Raw genomic sequence first — 16,496 nt, forward strand, 5'->3', positions numbered from 1 at the left:
AAGTGAAAAAAAAACGGCCATGTATACTAAGGCGTTTTTAGCTAAAAAAAAAAAAAAAAACAACCATGTGAAATAAGGTGTTTCGAGCCAAAAAAAAAAAAAACGACCATGTATCGTAAAGCTTTTTTTCACCAAAAAACGACAACCATGTATAGTAAGGCATTTTCAGCCCACAAAAAACGACCATGTATAGTAAGGCGTTGCTAGCCCAAAAAATGACCATGTGTATAATAAGGCGTTTTTCGCCGAAAAAAACGACCATGTATAGTAAGGCGATTTTAGCTGAAAAAAAAAACGACCATGTATACGAAGGCGTTTTTTGGTGAAAAAAAATGACCATGTATAGTAAGGCGTTATTTGGTGAAAAAAAACAACCATGTATCGTAAGGATTTTTGGGTGAAAAAAAACAGACCACATATATAGTAAGGCGTTTTTAGGTGAAAAAAAATGACCATGTACAGTAAGGCGTTTTTAACAAAAAAAAAAAACAAACGACCATGTATAGTAAGGCGGTTCTTCGTTGAAAAAAACAACCATGTATCGTAAAGCGTTTTTTCACCAAAAAAAGACGACAATGTATAGTAAGGCATTTTCAGCCCACAAAAAACGACCATGTATAGTAAGGCATTTTTAGGTGAGAAAAAAATGACCATGTATATTAAGGCCTTTTTAGCCGAAAAAAATGACCATGTATAGTCAGGCGTTTTTAACGGGAAAAAAATGACCATGTATCGGAAGGCCTTTTAAGCCCCCAAAAATGACCATGTATACTAAGGCGTTTTTAGCCGAAAAAAACGACGATGTGAAGTAAGGTATTTTTTGCCTACAAAAATGACCATCTATAGTAAGGTGTTTTTAGGTGAAAAAAAACGACCATGTATAGTAAGGGGTTTTGAGCCGAAACAAACGACAATGTATACTGTGCCATTTTTAGCCGAAAAAACGACCATGTTTAGTGTGTCTTTTTTTCTAAATTTTTAAAGATGGCCATGTATAGTGAGGCGTTTCTTTTAAAAGACAAGCATGTACACGAAGGTGTTTTTTTAAAACCTGACCAAAATGTCTGTTGATTATCATAAAAACATTTGAACATCCAAACGCCACACAGGTCGGCTGGAGCGGGACTCGAACTCTGCACCTCTACGCTGGGAAGCCAACGCTCTATTAAGCCACGGGCCCGGAAGTGCAAGTCAGTTTAGTTCTGTGATATACTTCTCTGAAGGCCAATGTTGGCGCAAAATGTCTCTTGATATTCAAGTAACCATCAGAACATACAAGTGTCACACAGGCTGGCACTGGACTCGAAACCTGCACCACTGGGCTGGGAAGCCAATGCACTAACTAGTTGGCCACCAGGCTGATTTTTTTTTCAATTACTTTGTTGCTAATCTACTAGAATGCACTGAATGGTGATGTGTCAAAAAAACGACCAAGGCGTTTTTAGCCCAAAAAAACAACCATGTATAGGAAGAGGTTTTCAGCCCACAAAAAACGACCATGTATAGTAAGGCGTTTTTAGCCAAAAAAAAAGACCATGTATTCGAAGGCGTTTTTAGCCCCCAAAAAACGACCATGTATAATAAGGCGTTTTTAGGTGAGAAAAAAAGACCATGCATAGTAAGGCGTTTTTAGCGCAAAAAATGACCATGCATAGTAAGGCGTTTTCAGCCCACAAAAAGTGACCATGTATAGTAAGGCGTTTTTAGGTGAGAAAAAAAGACCATGTAAAGTAAGGTGTTTTTAGCCCAAAAAAACAACCATGTATAGTAAGGTGTTTTCGGCCCACAAAAAACGACCATGTATAGTAAGGCGTTTTTCGGTGAAAAAAAACGACTGTATAGTAAGGCGTTTTTAGCCCACAAAAAGTGACCATGTATAGTAAGGCGTTTTTAGGTGCGAAAAAAGACCATGTATAGTAAGGCGTTTTGAGCCGAAACAAACGACCATGTACAGGAAGGCCATGTATAGGAAGCCGTTTTTAGCCCAAAAAATGACCATGTCTAGTAAGGCTATTTCGGTGAGAAAAAATGTCCATGTATAGTAAGGCGTTTTTAGGTGAGAAAAAATGTCCATGTATAGTAAGGCGTTTTTAGGTGAGAAAAAATGTCCATGTATAGTAAGGCGTTTTTAGGTGAGAAAAAATGTCCATGTATAGTAAGGCGTTTTTAGGTGAGAAAAAATGTCCATGTATAGTAAGGCGTTTTTAGGTGAGAAAAAATGTCCATGTATAGTAAGGCGTTTTTAGGTGAGAACACAAAAAACGACCATGTATAGTAAGGCGTTTTTAGCCGAAAAAAACGACCATGTATAGTAAGGCGTTTTTCGGTGAAAAAAAAACGACTATGTATAGTAAGGCGTTTCTTTGGTGAAAAAAAGACGACCATGTATAGTAAGGCATTTTCAGCCCACAAAAAACGACTGTATATAGTAAGGCGTTTTTAGCCCAAAAAATGACCATGTATAGTAAGGCGTTTTTAGGTGAGAAAAAAGACCATGTATAGTAAGGCGTTTTTAGCCCAAAAAACAACCATGTATAGTAAGGCGTTTTCAGCCCACAAAAAACGACCATGTATAGTAAGGCGTTTTTAGCCGAAAAAAACGACTATGTGAATTAAGGTGTTTTTAGCCCAAAAAAACGACCATGTATTCAAAGGCGTTTTTAGCGCCCATAAAACGACCATGTATAGTATGGCGTTTTTTGGTGAAAAAAAAATGACCATGTATAGTAAGATGTTTCTTTGGTGAAAAAAACCCACCATGTATAGTAAGATGTTTCTTTGGTGAAAAAAACCCACCATGTATAGTAAGGCGTTTGTAGCCCACAAAAAACGACCATGTATATAGTAAGGCGTTTTTTGCCGAAAAAAACGACCATGTATAGTAAGGCGTTTTCAGCCCACAAAAAAACGACCATGTATCGAAAGGCGTTTTTAGGTGAGAAAAAAATGACCATGTGTAGTCAGGCGTTTTTAACAAAAAAAAAAAAAAACAAACGACCATGTATAATAAGGCGGTTTTTCGCTGAAAAAAACGACCATGTATCGTCAAGAGTTTTTTCACCAAAAAAAGACGACAATGTATCGTAAGGCATTTTCAGACCACAAAAAACGACCATGTATAGTAAGGTGTTTTTAGCCCCATAAAACAACCATGTATAGTAACAGGGTTCCACTCTTCCACTTACTTTTTATTTATGGACCTTTCAAGGAATTTTGAGGGCTAATTTAGCCATTTTTATGGACTTTTTCTCTATTCAGCAGGGGATTCACGGTGGATTTAATGAACAGAAAGCCACATATCACTGAGCTGGTGATCAAATCATTGCTCCCAAAGGAAGGGCACATCTTTATTTTTAGGGGCAATCAGCTAACCCTTTATTTGACATCCTGTATGTCAGACTGGCCCGAAATGACCCGAAGTATCACGTGATCAGCATCAGAACTGATCGGAGATGTCGGGAAAAGTAGAGCGGGAACCAGGAAGGCATGTAGCCCGTTTGAGGGGAAGGGCGCCAGGCGCATTTTCCGACAAAACTATTCATTGGAAGGGTGGGGAAAATGACATATACAAATGAAATGAACACCACAGATTAATTTTTAAGGATTTTTATTGATTTTAGAAGCTTTCCCTGAAAATTAAGGACAATTAAGAACATAATTTTACAACTTCTTTTTTTATGGATTTTTATAAACTTTAAGGACCCGTGGGAACCCTGTATAATTCGTTCAATGAATTGATTTCCACAATGATCAAGATGGATTGTTCCATAGAATATTCCTATTTTTTTTAATCCAGTATAATACATCAAGTACAGTTCAGTTGTAGTTAACTCTAAACTGTAATACAGTTGTTTTAATAATGTGTGTGTGTGTGTGTGTGTGTGTGTGTGTGTGTGTGTGTGTGTGTGTGTGTGTGTGTGTGTGTGTGTGTGTGTGTATATGTGTGTTTGCAAGTCACCTGTCCTGCAGAGCAGCACCGGTGTATAAGTGGCGCCAAGGAGCGCGTAGTGTAAGACGCTCTGCAGCATGGGAGCGTCCACCCGGAAGGCGGAGCTTAAATACTGAGACGACACGGCCGTACCGCACACCAGCGCTGCCAGGACCTGACCCAGGGCCAGGGTGCGAGCCAGACGCCTGTCAAAAGAACTCGCTCACAGGTCAAAGGTCATACATGCACACGCTTCCCGGTGGACTCACCACGTTAAAGCCTCCGTGAACCTGGCCGGCGAACATGCGCCAAAGCCACCCCGCTCGGGACGGACCTCCGGATCTGCGTCCGGAGACATCACGGAAGAGTCTTGTCACTGCCAGGGAGAGGTCTCCTTCAATGACTTTTTGTGTCTTCACTCTTAACACTCAATGATTTACTAAGAGAGGGCAATAGTCACACATTACCTTATCAACACGTGTGTGTGTGTGCGTGTGTGTGTGTGTGTGTGTGTGTCTGTGTGAGTGCGCATAATGACATGACGCAGCTTCTGTTAACATCAATGAGCCGCAGACAGCTGGCAGAGGCTAACTCTGGTTTTGTTGTTTTGTAGGAGAGTGTGTGTGTGTGTGTGTGTGTGTGTGTAAATCGTTCGATCAATAGATATACACTGTGTAAATCGATCGATCAATAGATATACACTCACTCTCTCTCTCACACACACACACACACACACACACACACACACACACACACACACACGACGACGACTACTACTACGACTACTTTGTCTTAGGATAAAAGTGAGTGTTTTAAGTGACAAAGTCACATAAAAAGTTACATCTATAACCAACTGAAAATTTGTTGTTCAGTGACAAAGGGCTGACAAATGTGTTTTGATGTGAAAAGAAATAATGTCTGGATGTGGAACTTACCAACGTGTAACGTCTTCCAAGATGCTTTGTGTAATAGATGAGTTAAAAATGCATTATAAACAAATAAACCTGTAATAAATGAGTGTTAAAGTAGCTGTATGTAAACATGTTATAAACACATGATGAATTCACAAATAATTCATAAAGGATGTATTAATAAAGTTATGAAGGAGTAAAAATGGAATAAAGGTTGAGCAAAAAATTAGTTTAATAAATGGATGTCCAACGCAGATTTTGAAATTTTGAAATCCACACAGTACGTGAACAATGGCATCATCAAAGTGCAAAGCATTCTGGCCTACTTCACGGTTACGAACGTACAATTTAACATTTGAAAATGAGAATGTTGATGTATTTTTGACACTAGTTCATGTTTTTGCTTCAATAACGATGGTTACAAAGACACGAAAGTGGGTGGGGACCAACAGAAAGCAACAACCAATCATAGTGAAGGTACCTGATGACTGACAGATGATGCGTAGCCCCCCTCAAAGAAAAGTTGGTCGAGGAATGTACTGGATGTAAACAGACCACTTCAAACTGGAAGACTGATTGTTGGTACAAACATGAAATAATATTAGTGTAAAGTTGTTGTGTAAGATGTAAAGTTGAATGACATTTCTTCATGAGCTACAGTAACGTGTGCCAAAATCAATATACAATTATAAAAATACGTTAAAAAACTGATATCAAACCAAGATCATATGCATCAGGTATAAATGAAATGGAAAGCGACCGGAATGAATCAAATTGAATATGAATATTAAATGTGACGTCATAAAAATGTGAAAAATGGCACAAAGTGGAATGAAAGTTTTCAAAATAAAATCGATATATAAAAATAGAAAAAAGTATTGGAATAAAACACAATTTAAAAGGTGAAACAAAATGAGAAAAAAATGAATAAAATTGAGAAAATGACAAATTAAAGATAAAATAAGAGGGAATAAAATAAAGATATTTGAAATAAAAACAAGGTGAGATAAAAAAATTAAAATGTAAAAAAGGAGATGAAATAAAAAGAGAAAAACAGTATTTTTATTTGTAGAAATGAAGTGCAGATGAAAAGAAAATGAAGCGACAAAACACAAAGATAAAACAAAAAAATGTGATCAAATAAAAACAGAAAAACAATCAAAACAAATCAAAATGAAGTGAAATAAAAGTAAAATAAAACTGTTCCCCCCAGAAAATAAATCTTCATTTAAAAAGATGAAGAGAAATGAACAAAAAAGTAATCAAATGAAATAAATCAAATAAAAACCAAAACAAATGAAACTACTAAAGTAAACAATGAAAAACTTGAAATGACAAAAAAAAACCAAAAACAAAAAAAAACTGTAAAATGTTTTTTTACTGACTGTTCACTGCTATTGACTAAACAAATAATAAAAATGGAAAGAAATGTCATGAAAACACAATTTAAAAAGAAATCCACTGGAATAAGGAGGCGCAGAGTCGTAGCGGAGAGTGCGACGTCTCAGAAGCTGGTGAGTATAGCGCTGGTCACCACGACGACGCTGAGAGTCCCCGGGAGCTCGATTCGCTGGCCGCTTTTGGCCCGCAGGTGCATCGTCTTCTTGATGTCTCCCGACTCGGTGGACAGCGTCAGCTCGCCCAGGAACGAGTCTATCAGCCTGTTGGAGTTGTACACCTGACCCAGCACCACAACGACCCCGACGTCAAAACTTTCACATGGCACGCATACACATGCACACGCACCTGGATGAAGATTGGCTCGCTGCTTTCCTTCCGGTAGAAGATACCCTTGGTGTCAAAGTTGGGATTGCGACTCCCGCCATGGGTGGCAGAGCGAACTGTCTCCCCTTCGCAGCGGATGGTCAAGTACGTGTTGTTTCCTGCGCGCAACACAAACACACAGACTGACAGTCAAGCTTGTACAAAGGAAAAAAAAAAAAGGAAGAAATGAAATAAGATGCCCCGTAGACAATTGAAAATTTCAGGAAATGATGGGCAATTGCAAAAAAATACGGCAAGTGAATTGATATAAACCAATATGGAAATAAAATGACAAACACTGCGAAAAGCATTGAACCTAACTGAAGTAGAATGAAATAAATACGAATGGAAAATATGATGAAATGAAAAGGAGTATACAATTTGAATAAAACGTAATATGTAAAATGCAAATAAAAAATAATCAATAAAAAAATAAATAAATAAAATGAATGAGCAAAATATTTTTTTCAATAGATATCAAGTGGATTAAAAAGGAATCAAACGGATTCATGAAAAACTAAATTTTAAAAAAATCTAATTTGACGAACACAATATTAAATGAAATAAAATGGAATACATTTTTTTATGATACAAAATAAGAATGAAAACAATTTAATAAAACAAAGTGAACAAATTGAATGATTAAATCATTACTCCTGAAAATCTGGACTCACCCCCACTCACCCATTCTGAATATGCTTATATTTATTTATATTTTATAATTTATATTTACTTATATAGTTTTTATTTTTTTAGTTCTCTCTTTCATAATTTTTGCTGCTGTAAATTGGGAATTTCTCCATTGTGAGACAAATAAAGGTTTTCTTATCTTATTTTACACACACACACACACACACACACACACACACACACACACACACACACACACACGCACACTTTTGGAACATGCAGACACACCACCAATAAAAATATTAAATAATTAAAACTGCACTTCAAAATAAAATCTTCACATCTGCCGATACCAAACCGTGAGCATGCGGGGTCCACTGTAATCCATTCCAGCCTACCCCAAGCAGGTAGACTGTGCAGGCTTACCCCTCAACGCGTTGCCTTGGGTCACATGCACTTGCGTGACCAGGGATGGGAAACCACACAAACCCGTCCAGCAGGTGCGAGGGGGCTGATCCAAACACAGCTCCCTGCAGCACACGATAACACACGAAAATCATGGCAGTGACCCCTGTCCAATATATCGCAGGTCATCCTTTCCGACCCCCCTGCTAAAGCAGACATTTTTAAGTAACCGTTCTTTATGGGCTTGGATGATTGTGGGAATTACACTTCAGACCACCCCCATAATAAGTGAAATCTGTAATTTAGAAATACCATATTTACATATACCCTCGGGATGTTTTTATAGCATTTACGTCACTCAGAATTTTTCTTTCAATACACTTTTTAAAATAATACAAACACATTGAAACACATCACGGGATGCATGCACTGGGAGTGGACCTCATTTTTTTTTGGCGGGGGGGGGGGGGGACAAAAAAAAAAGGGTTATACTTATTGTAGCTGAGCAGTTTTCAGTTTCAACTAACAGTGTTCACCACTAGATGGCAAATGTCTCTGACTAGGGCCTCCAACCCCAAATCTTGTACTTGTACGTCAGCAAAGAAGAAGAGTGAGTCCTGTGACAAAATGATGTCTTTCAGACAAAATGGGAAGCAGAATATACCTGCCTAATTTCGTGAGACGCCATCACCCACGACAGCGTTCAAAAGACACCACGACAACATCAATCTCAAAAGTACACAAACAACAGCAATTGAACTGATGAAAGTTCGTTGGAAGTGCATGAGGGGTTACTGTACTATGCTGTACCGTATTGGTTATACAAGTGAGTGAGTTGCTCTATTCATTTGGGGATTTGGAATGAAATGTAGGACAAACATACAGTAGCATGATAAAATCTTTGAGTGAGTTGGTTGTTGGGAGAATGTGCAGAAAAAATGAGTGCTGATAGAATTTGATGGTAGGACTCGGCTATGTGATTATCATTCATTCATTCATTTTCCGATCCGCTTTATCCTTACAAGGGTCGCGGGGGGTGCTGGAGCCTATCCCAGCTGTCTTCGGGCAGTAGGCGGGGGACACCCTGAACCGGTTGCAAGCCAATCGCAGGGCACACAGAGATGAACAACCATCCACGCTCACACTCACACCTAGGGACAATTTGGAGTGTTCAATCAGACTGCCATGCCTGTGTTTGGAATGTGAAAGGAAACCGGAGTACCCGGAGAAAAGCCACGCAGGTCCGGGGAGAGCATGCAAACTCCACACAGGGAACCCACGACTTCTGCACTGTGAGGTCGACGCGCTAACCACTGGCTCACCGGGCCACCTATGTGATTATCATTAGATGAAATTATATGGTTGGGTCAAATACTCTAGATTTTAATTATACAATATTGATTTCTCTTTTATTTGCGTGTTTAATTTTTTTCCAATCATCTATTGCAGGTTCATATATATATATATATATATATAGTGTGTGTGTGTGTGTATTGTGTTCTTGCCTGCAGTATGACGGCACGTCGGTGAAGACGCGCAACAGGAATTCTCCGTCCCGGTCGGGGTCATAGGTGGTTGGCAAGATGACATAGCGGCCTTCCTTAAGGTCCACGCGCAGGAACGCAGACCTTTGGAAAGCAGTTTGAGCATTTATTCCATAACCTTCATATCCATGTACTAGTTTGCTTGTTGGTTATGTTTTTTTCCACTACTGTACACTGTCAGAGAGGGTACGAAAAGTTGTGCCTTGGATGGTCCAATTGGGACACATTTTGGGACACTTTGAATTTGTGGTGTTTGCAGGCAAATACTGTATGTATCCGAGGATACAAGTACAAATAATATTGTCGAGGTAAAGGACAGGCAACATTATAAAAACAGTTCACCCATCACACCTTATCAGTTTTAAGTTGTAATAACATTGCACTGCACTAGCTGACAAACATCTCAGTATTAATTTCACATGCTCCTTTCCCATTCGAGAAGAACGTAGCCGGAATGTTAGTTTTTCACATGCAAGACACAGTCACGGTTTGATGTTGACAACGGACAATTTAAATTGAACGTGACAGTTAAATGAAGACGCACGTTCAACAAATGACAGGTAATCAACTTCATTGAAATGATCAAGATTAACGACCTTATGATTGGAAAGAGTACAGTATCGCATGCCGCATCCTCGGGGGCGAAGAGCAGCCCAAAAGTACACAAGCCCAAGAACCGTTGACAATTCGTTGAAAGTGCATAAAGTTCATTAAGTTGCCCGTCCGTGTCTGGGCTTTCATTGTGAAAGGAATTCCATATCAACAAAAAGGTACAGACTAGTAACATGTTCTTGTCCCACTAGTGTGCTGAATTGTATGACTAGTGAGGACAAAGAGCATACTAGTACTGCACTTGGACCTTAAATTGCTTCTCATGTATATAGAAAGGGCTTTCCATTCCAACCTGGTGTTGCTGTAGGGGGTGCCGGCCACCTTCTGTTGGGGGGCGTGCATACGGTAATTCCGGTTCAGCTCCACCTGCGTGCACACGATGAGAAACATGATGTAAAATCTCATCACCTGACACAGTACAGTAAATGTGATTTTTTTTTTTTTGGTTTGGGGGGGGGGGGGGTTAACAAGACATGACTTAAAAATTTGACAATCATTTTAGCGTGCTTTCAAGCATTTGTGGCGATCAAGTCACATCCTCATACTGTCATTTGCCGTAATGCATGCCAATCATTACAGCAGCACCCAATGGGAAGTTCTTTGAGCATTTATTCCATATCTTTGATATCGAGTTCAAGGTCCATGTGCCAGTGCACTCTTTGTCCACACCAGCAAGACAATTCAGCGCACTACTAAAATGACTGTCTTACTAGTACCGTAATTTCCGGATTATAAGCCGCGACTTTTGTCAGACGCTTTCAACTCTGCGGTTTATTTCATGAAGCGGCTTATATAAAGACCTTTCTAACGGCCGCCTGTGTACCGTCTTTCTTTGTAAATATCTCATGTTACAATATGGGCACCTGCGGCTTATACACAGGTGCGGCTTATGTGTGTACAAAATATTTTTTTCCTTTAAAAATGTAGTGGTGCGGCTTATAATCAGGTGCGGTCTATAGTCCAGAAATTACGGTAATTTTTTTCCACTACTAGTATGGACTTAAACCTTAGTGTGCTGCACTGGTAATATTAATCGGCTCCACTAGTAGGCATGTGCCATGCACTAGTGGCCCTCTGGGACCTACCAGTACTACCAAAAGTTCCATTAATAATTTTGCCTTACTAGTAACATGCAGTTGTCCAACTGGCGAGCCAAATTTGTCTTACTAGTGTGCATAAATGCCATACAGTATTCAAAAAATAAATATTACTAGTATGACAAAGTGGTTCTACTCATGCACATTGAGGTATTAGGTGCGCAAATGTATTAGTCCTTACTGGTAACTTTCCCATACTAGTAGGACAACTATTTCTGACGAGTGAAGCAAAACTGCACATGACCTAACAATTTGTGCGCTAGGACTAGTTTGTGTTGATGTGCATTGCATTGGCTCGCGACTGTTCCATTATTTGTTGATATATGTGGCCTGTGATCGGCTGGCGACCAGTCGAGGGTGACCCCGCCTCTCTGACCTTGTGTACTTCCAAGCCGATGGCCAGGTTCTCTCCTCGTCCTGCCCTGAGCGAGGCCCTGCGGTCCTTCTGCTGCAGACATACGAGAACCTCGTCCTCGGGTTTTGTCACGTCAAAGACGTACTACAACACACGCAACGGTGACAAAGGGAACAATTTGAAGATTAATTTGGACAACTGTTCAAGCCGGTGAGTCATCTGTTCTTTTCCTCAATGTGATGTTATCCCGCGAGAGAGTGAGAAGCAGGACGAAATCCACTTCCAAACTTGTCTGTGGGGGGTGGGGGGAGAGCACTTGACAGTTACATTCGTCGGCGGCAGTAAACGGTTGGATTCCAGTTGATCATCAGTGAACTGATAATGACTATCTTTTGTAACTTTTTATGACTTGCCAAGTTTCACTTTTTACATCAGGGCTTGGTCCCTAAACCTCCATATCAAAAAAGAGGGTTTAGTCATTATTAATGGCCCTACTGATTATAATCGGACGATATTAAGCTGCTTTACAAATTAAGAATCGCCCGGGGTTTTGCTCACTAAACACCAACATAATCTTACTTTCTTGTGAAAAGGCAAGCACCGTTCAGCAGGTATGGGCACGAAGTAAAGTAAATGCATTGCTGAAAGAACATTATTCTTTGCGATTGACATCCTTCTCCAACCTCGAATATGCCCATTAAAAAGCATTGTGTAGGAGTAAATATTTTTGTACTTTTATGCTGGAGAGTTAAACAAATACTACGGGACAGAGTCTTGTAAAACAATCAAATGTTCTGCCTGGAATTCATATCTATGTTGTTGTAAGCGTCAAGGGACCTAAAAATAAGTTATTTTCATTATTATATACTTTTTAAAAATAATCAGCCGATTAATGGTTATCAGATTTTTTTCTGGCCAATATCAGAATCGACTTTGGCGTTAAAAAAAAAAAAAAATAAATCCTTATTGGTCATCCGGTAGTAATTATGATCCATTAGAGTAGGAGAGCGCACGTGAAGGAAGCACAGTGGTGGGGAAGCATTGCATGATGGGATGTGAAAGTCGAGAGCACCTGAGGGTTTTGGAGGAAGGTCTGCTTGTTGTTGACGCAGCCGCCGGCCCGGTTCTTCAGCTCGTCTTCATGGTGAGCCCAGGAGCCGCGCAACACCTGCTCCACCCAGGTCTTGTGCACGCTTATATGAGACGTATTGATCATGCGGCACAGGACGAGGTGCGTGAAGTTGGAGATGAAGTCACTGAATGTCATCCTGCGGGGCAAGAGAAGAGAGGGCATCTGGGACCTAAGTAAGCATGTCGGCCATCCAGGGTCCGACATCGCATGGAAACTCACCAGAACTCTCCATCATTCTGCACGACGACACCAATCTTCTCACGCTCGCCGCTACTGACCTTTTTCCACTCTTCTGAACTGCCAACACAGCACAAGCGGTTATAGTCATTTATCAACCTTCAATGGACTTCAAAGTGTGAGTTTGGGTTACGTTGTGGTTTGTTTGTCACCTGTCACACCAGGGTCCGGACCATTCGCTGCGCCCCCAGGGGTTCCTCAGGCGGATCATATCGAGTTTGTTCGCTCTGAAAAAAGCCATCAAGCCAACACCGATACGTATGCGACGCACGTCCGTTATGGCATAGGCGTGACCTTTGACCAGGCCGTTGGACATGCGGGCCTCCATGTCAGATGCGCTGGTCGCCTAAAAGACATCGCAGTAAGTGACATTAGTGACACCCACTGGTGGTCAACGAGTCATGAAAGGAGAGTTCCAGGTGCATACCTTCACTTACAAGTTTAACTGCTTCTGCGACTGTGATCGTAACTATGGAATTACTCCCCACTGAAATGAATCAAATGTCATCCATCCGTCCCGAAGAAAGCACCATTTTTTGAAGCATTCCGAAGGGTGTGGTGCCCACTTGGGATTTTTTGCTAAATCTGATCTTTTTAGCTTCTCATTGATATTATAAAAAAAAAAATGCTGATTTTAATGTGAACGCAATGCGTCCGTAATGTGACATGGATGTGCACAAATGACATGCACCACCACACACAGTGTTTACAGGAGTAGATATGGTCCCATTTGTAGGGGCTCATTCTATCATTTCATCTCGCCAGGATAGTGAGGTGTGAGGAGGTAGAAATATTTTGGGGATATGAGGCAACGCGCGGCCCGGTGGTCCAGCGGTTAGCGCGTTGACCTGACAGTGCAGAGGTACCAGGTTTGATTCCATCTCCGGCCTCTCTGTGTGGAGTTTGCATGTTCTCCCCAGGCCTGCGTGGGTTTTCTCCGGGTACTCCGGTTTCCTCCCACATTCCAAAAACATGCACGGCAGGCTGATTGAACACTCCAAATTGTCCTTAGGTGTGAGTGTGAGCACGGATGGTTGTTCGTCTTTGTGTGCCCTGCGGTTGGCTGGCAACCGGTTCAGAGTGTCCCCCGCCTACTGCCCAAAGACTGCTGGGATAGGTTCCAGCACCCCCCGCGACCCTTGTGAGGATAAAGCGGATCGGAAAATGAATGAATGAATGAATGAGGCAACGCACCTCGATCTTCTCATTTCACGGAGATATCTACCAAGGTCACACCATTGCCTCAAATCTCCACTTTTTTCAAGTGGGATCACTTTCAAGTCAAATATAAAGACAAGACTGTTAGTCTTTGCAGATTCACAGATAATTGTCAGTAATCTGCCCTCCCAAGCTAGCCATCCCTGACTGCGCAAAGCGCATGTTGGGCTGTTGATGACGTATAGGTCGGATGTGTACGGATGAGTCTTCATACTGCAGACGCATTGCATATATATCAGATTTATATCCACAGACAAAAGAGGCCCAGGCTGGATTATTAAAAATTCAAAATTCTATTGTTTGGACTTGCATATGGGCAAAAAATAAATAAATAAATCGGCTAGTCATCACTCTCTCACTATCAAGAAATGGAAGACCATTGTAAAATATCAGGAAATTAAAAAGGCTCTGGCTTGCAAAAAAAAAAAAAAAAAAAAAAATAAGAAGTAAATGTGTTTGTTTGTCACTCCCAATTGGCACATTAGAGTAAAGAGACTGAAATCATTGTGTATCTAAACATTGAAATGTTCATGCAAACCTTTTAATGTTGCTAGCTTAATGCTAACAGGGTGCAAAACACCTTAGATGGGGTAATGGAAAGAGGCATAGATGTTACAATCATTATAGACCTTCAAACCACTGCTCCTTAAACTCCCACCTCACAACAAACATTGTAGCCAAATGTAACCGCAAAGGACTGTCGCCAAACAATTTCAGTTGCTGACTCTGCCGCACACCGAGCAATTGAGCACCACACATCTACCGACGCGCAGTGGCAAAAATGCCCTGTATTGAATTTTGAGGCTCCACGTACAAAATACTGTTGTGCATTATTTCTTATTCAACCACAAAAACATAGCGCGATTGTCAAGGACTAAGCGAATCTCCTCAATTATAAAAACAAAAGAATCCACGATATAGTATGGGTTGACACTTACCTCTATGGAGGCGCTGATGAGCCCCCCTCTCTCATGGACTTTGAGGACTCGACTGAAGAGCTCCACTTGCTTCTCCGTGTCAAGCTTGACGCCCTTTTCACTTAGGGTTATGGTCTGCGATACGCCGCCCGTGAATTCCACCAGCGCGTCTGCCGTGTTGCCGCCGTTCAGAGCCTCGTAACAGCCGCATGTCCTGGAAAGACAACCGGACTTCACTTCACGGCGTGTCGTAAGGCTGGCCAATGCCTTTTGTCCACAATGTGCATTTGAGTCAAGATACATATTGCTAATCTGCTACTCTAACTTTTCCGTACAAGCCGTGATGAAAAGTTAAGAGTTTTTTTCCATCAAGCATTTGGTGGCGTGACAGCTAATGCTAACAGGAAGTGGGCGTGGGCTTGCGTACTTGGCATAGGCCTTCTCCACCAGGGCGCTCCAGAACTCATTGGCGTCATTAGAGTGACAGAAGATCAGCTTGCCGTTGAAGGTGGGCAACCGGTCGTCAATCACCACGTCCGCCCAATCGCCGAATCTCCAGAAGCGGAAGTGGAAGATGCCGGCGTACAATTTGGGGCGGCTCTTGTCCCACTCCTGGTCTTTCCAATCGGGAATTACCTGTCACAGTGTCACAGTCAGATCACAAATGCCTGTCGTGAACTTACGGCATGTTGGGTAGAAGTTTTGGAGAGTAACTAATTACATGTAAAGAGATTTTGGACTATAACTGCATAATGTATGTACCTGTAACCCATTACATTAGTGGGAGAACGCGTGTAATTAAACTAAATTCCACGATGACAACTTTAGTAACATTTCAAAAATTGCCTCAAAAGCTCAGATTTTCTTTTTGCCAAAGCCGATGCATGTGATTGGCTCTCTATGATCATGTGCAACAACAATGGAGTTAGCCCATCCTTGTCATTTTTAAAGTTAATTCTTTGGCACCAAGATGGCAGCGAAACACTACTTTTGTCTCAATTCAGTTCCCCAAATCACTTCAACATAAATTCCTTGGCACCAACATGCCACAGATGGTGGCATGACAATATTTTTAGCTCTATGAAGCTCCTCAATTCAAATCAACATTGTTCTTCGGCACCAAGATGCCTCAAGATGATGGCAGAGCACTAATCTTGTCTTAATGAAGCCCCTCAAATGACAGAAACACACACGATGAAGACAAAGTACTATTTTTGTTGAAACAAAGCTCCTTAACACAGTTCAAAATAGTTCCTTGGCATCAAGATGCCAGATATTGGGGACAAAACACTACATCTGTCCCAATGAAGCTTCTCAACTTTCAACATTTGGCTCCAACATGCCACAAAACAGCGGAAAAACACTACTTTAGTCTAAATGACACGCTCCAGGACTCACTTCAACGTAACACATTGGTATCAACATGGCAATGAAAGGCGATTAGAAAACTAATTTTGTCGAAACAAAGCCCCCTACAGAGTTTTTGGGCATCGCGATGCCACAAGATGTTGGCAAAGCATAACTTTTGTCAAAATAAACAAGATCCCACGACATGTCGCCTAAGCGCTAATCAGAACCATGAACATGCGAGAGGGTTTGGTTTCACTTCTCAGTTCGGGGACATCAACCCAACACACCGTGCCTCTTGGTGACATACCAACATGTTCACTGGAGCGTGTGGGCACACGCACGTGCACGCACAGCACACACACACACACACACACACACACACACACACACACACAC

At 41.1% G+C, this 16,496-nt stretch overlaps 2 protein-coding genes across 2 annotated transcripts in view; both read right to left on the reverse strand.

Annotated features, from left to right (window-relative positions):
• LOC109510791 (solute carrier family 35 member F2-like) overlaps nucleotides 1-4,352 on the reverse strand; it is a 15,059-nt gene extending 10,707 nt beyond the window's left edge. Inside the window, exons 1-2 of the mRNA XM_019861378.1 lie at nucleotides 4,198-4,352; nucleotides 3,959-4,134 (exon numbers count right to left, since the gene is read on the reverse strand). Of these exons, the coding sequence (XP_019716937.1) occupies nucleotides 3,959-4,134; nucleotides 4,198-4,286 (265 nt within the window). The 5' untranslated portion in view covers nucleotides 4,287-4,352. The remainder of the gene's footprint in view (nucleotides 1-3,958; nucleotides 4,135-4,197) is intronic.
• Nucleotides 4,353-6,199: 1,847 nt separating this feature from the next.
• LOC109510936 (calpain-5-like) overlaps nucleotides 6,200-16,496 on the reverse strand; it is a 16,284-nt gene continuing 5,987 nt past the window's right edge. Inside the window, exons 4-14 of the mRNA XM_019861634.1 lie at nucleotides 15,178-15,386; nucleotides 14,772-14,964; nucleotides 12,768-12,961; nucleotides 12,598-12,675; nucleotides 12,319-12,514; nucleotides 11,268-11,390; nucleotides 10,087-10,160; nucleotides 9,144-9,266; nucleotides 7,660-7,763; nucleotides 6,586-6,722; nucleotides 6,200-6,517 (exon numbers count right to left, since the gene is read on the reverse strand). Coding sequence (XP_019717193.1) covers nucleotides 6,344-6,517; nucleotides 6,586-6,722; nucleotides 7,660-7,763; nucleotides 9,144-9,266; nucleotides 10,087-10,160; nucleotides 11,268-11,390; nucleotides 12,319-12,514; nucleotides 12,598-12,675; nucleotides 12,768-12,961; nucleotides 14,772-14,964; nucleotides 15,178-15,386 — 1,605 coding nt within the window. The 3' untranslated portion in view covers nucleotides 6,200-6,343. The remainder of the gene's footprint in view (nucleotides 6,518-6,585; nucleotides 6,723-7,659; nucleotides 7,764-9,143; nucleotides 9,267-10,086; nucleotides 10,161-11,267; nucleotides 11,391-12,318; nucleotides 12,515-12,597; nucleotides 12,676-12,767; nucleotides 12,962-14,771; nucleotides 14,965-15,177; nucleotides 15,387-16,496) is intronic.

The sequence above is a fragment of the Hippocampus comes genome, unplaced genomic scaffold (assembly GCF_001891065.2).
Source record: "Hippocampus comes isolate QL1 unplaced genomic scaffold, H_comes_QL1_v1.1 scaffold122, whole genome shotgun sequence".
NCBI lineage: Eukaryota > Metazoa > Chordata > Actinopteri > Syngnathiformes > Syngnathidae > Hippocampus > Hippocampus comes.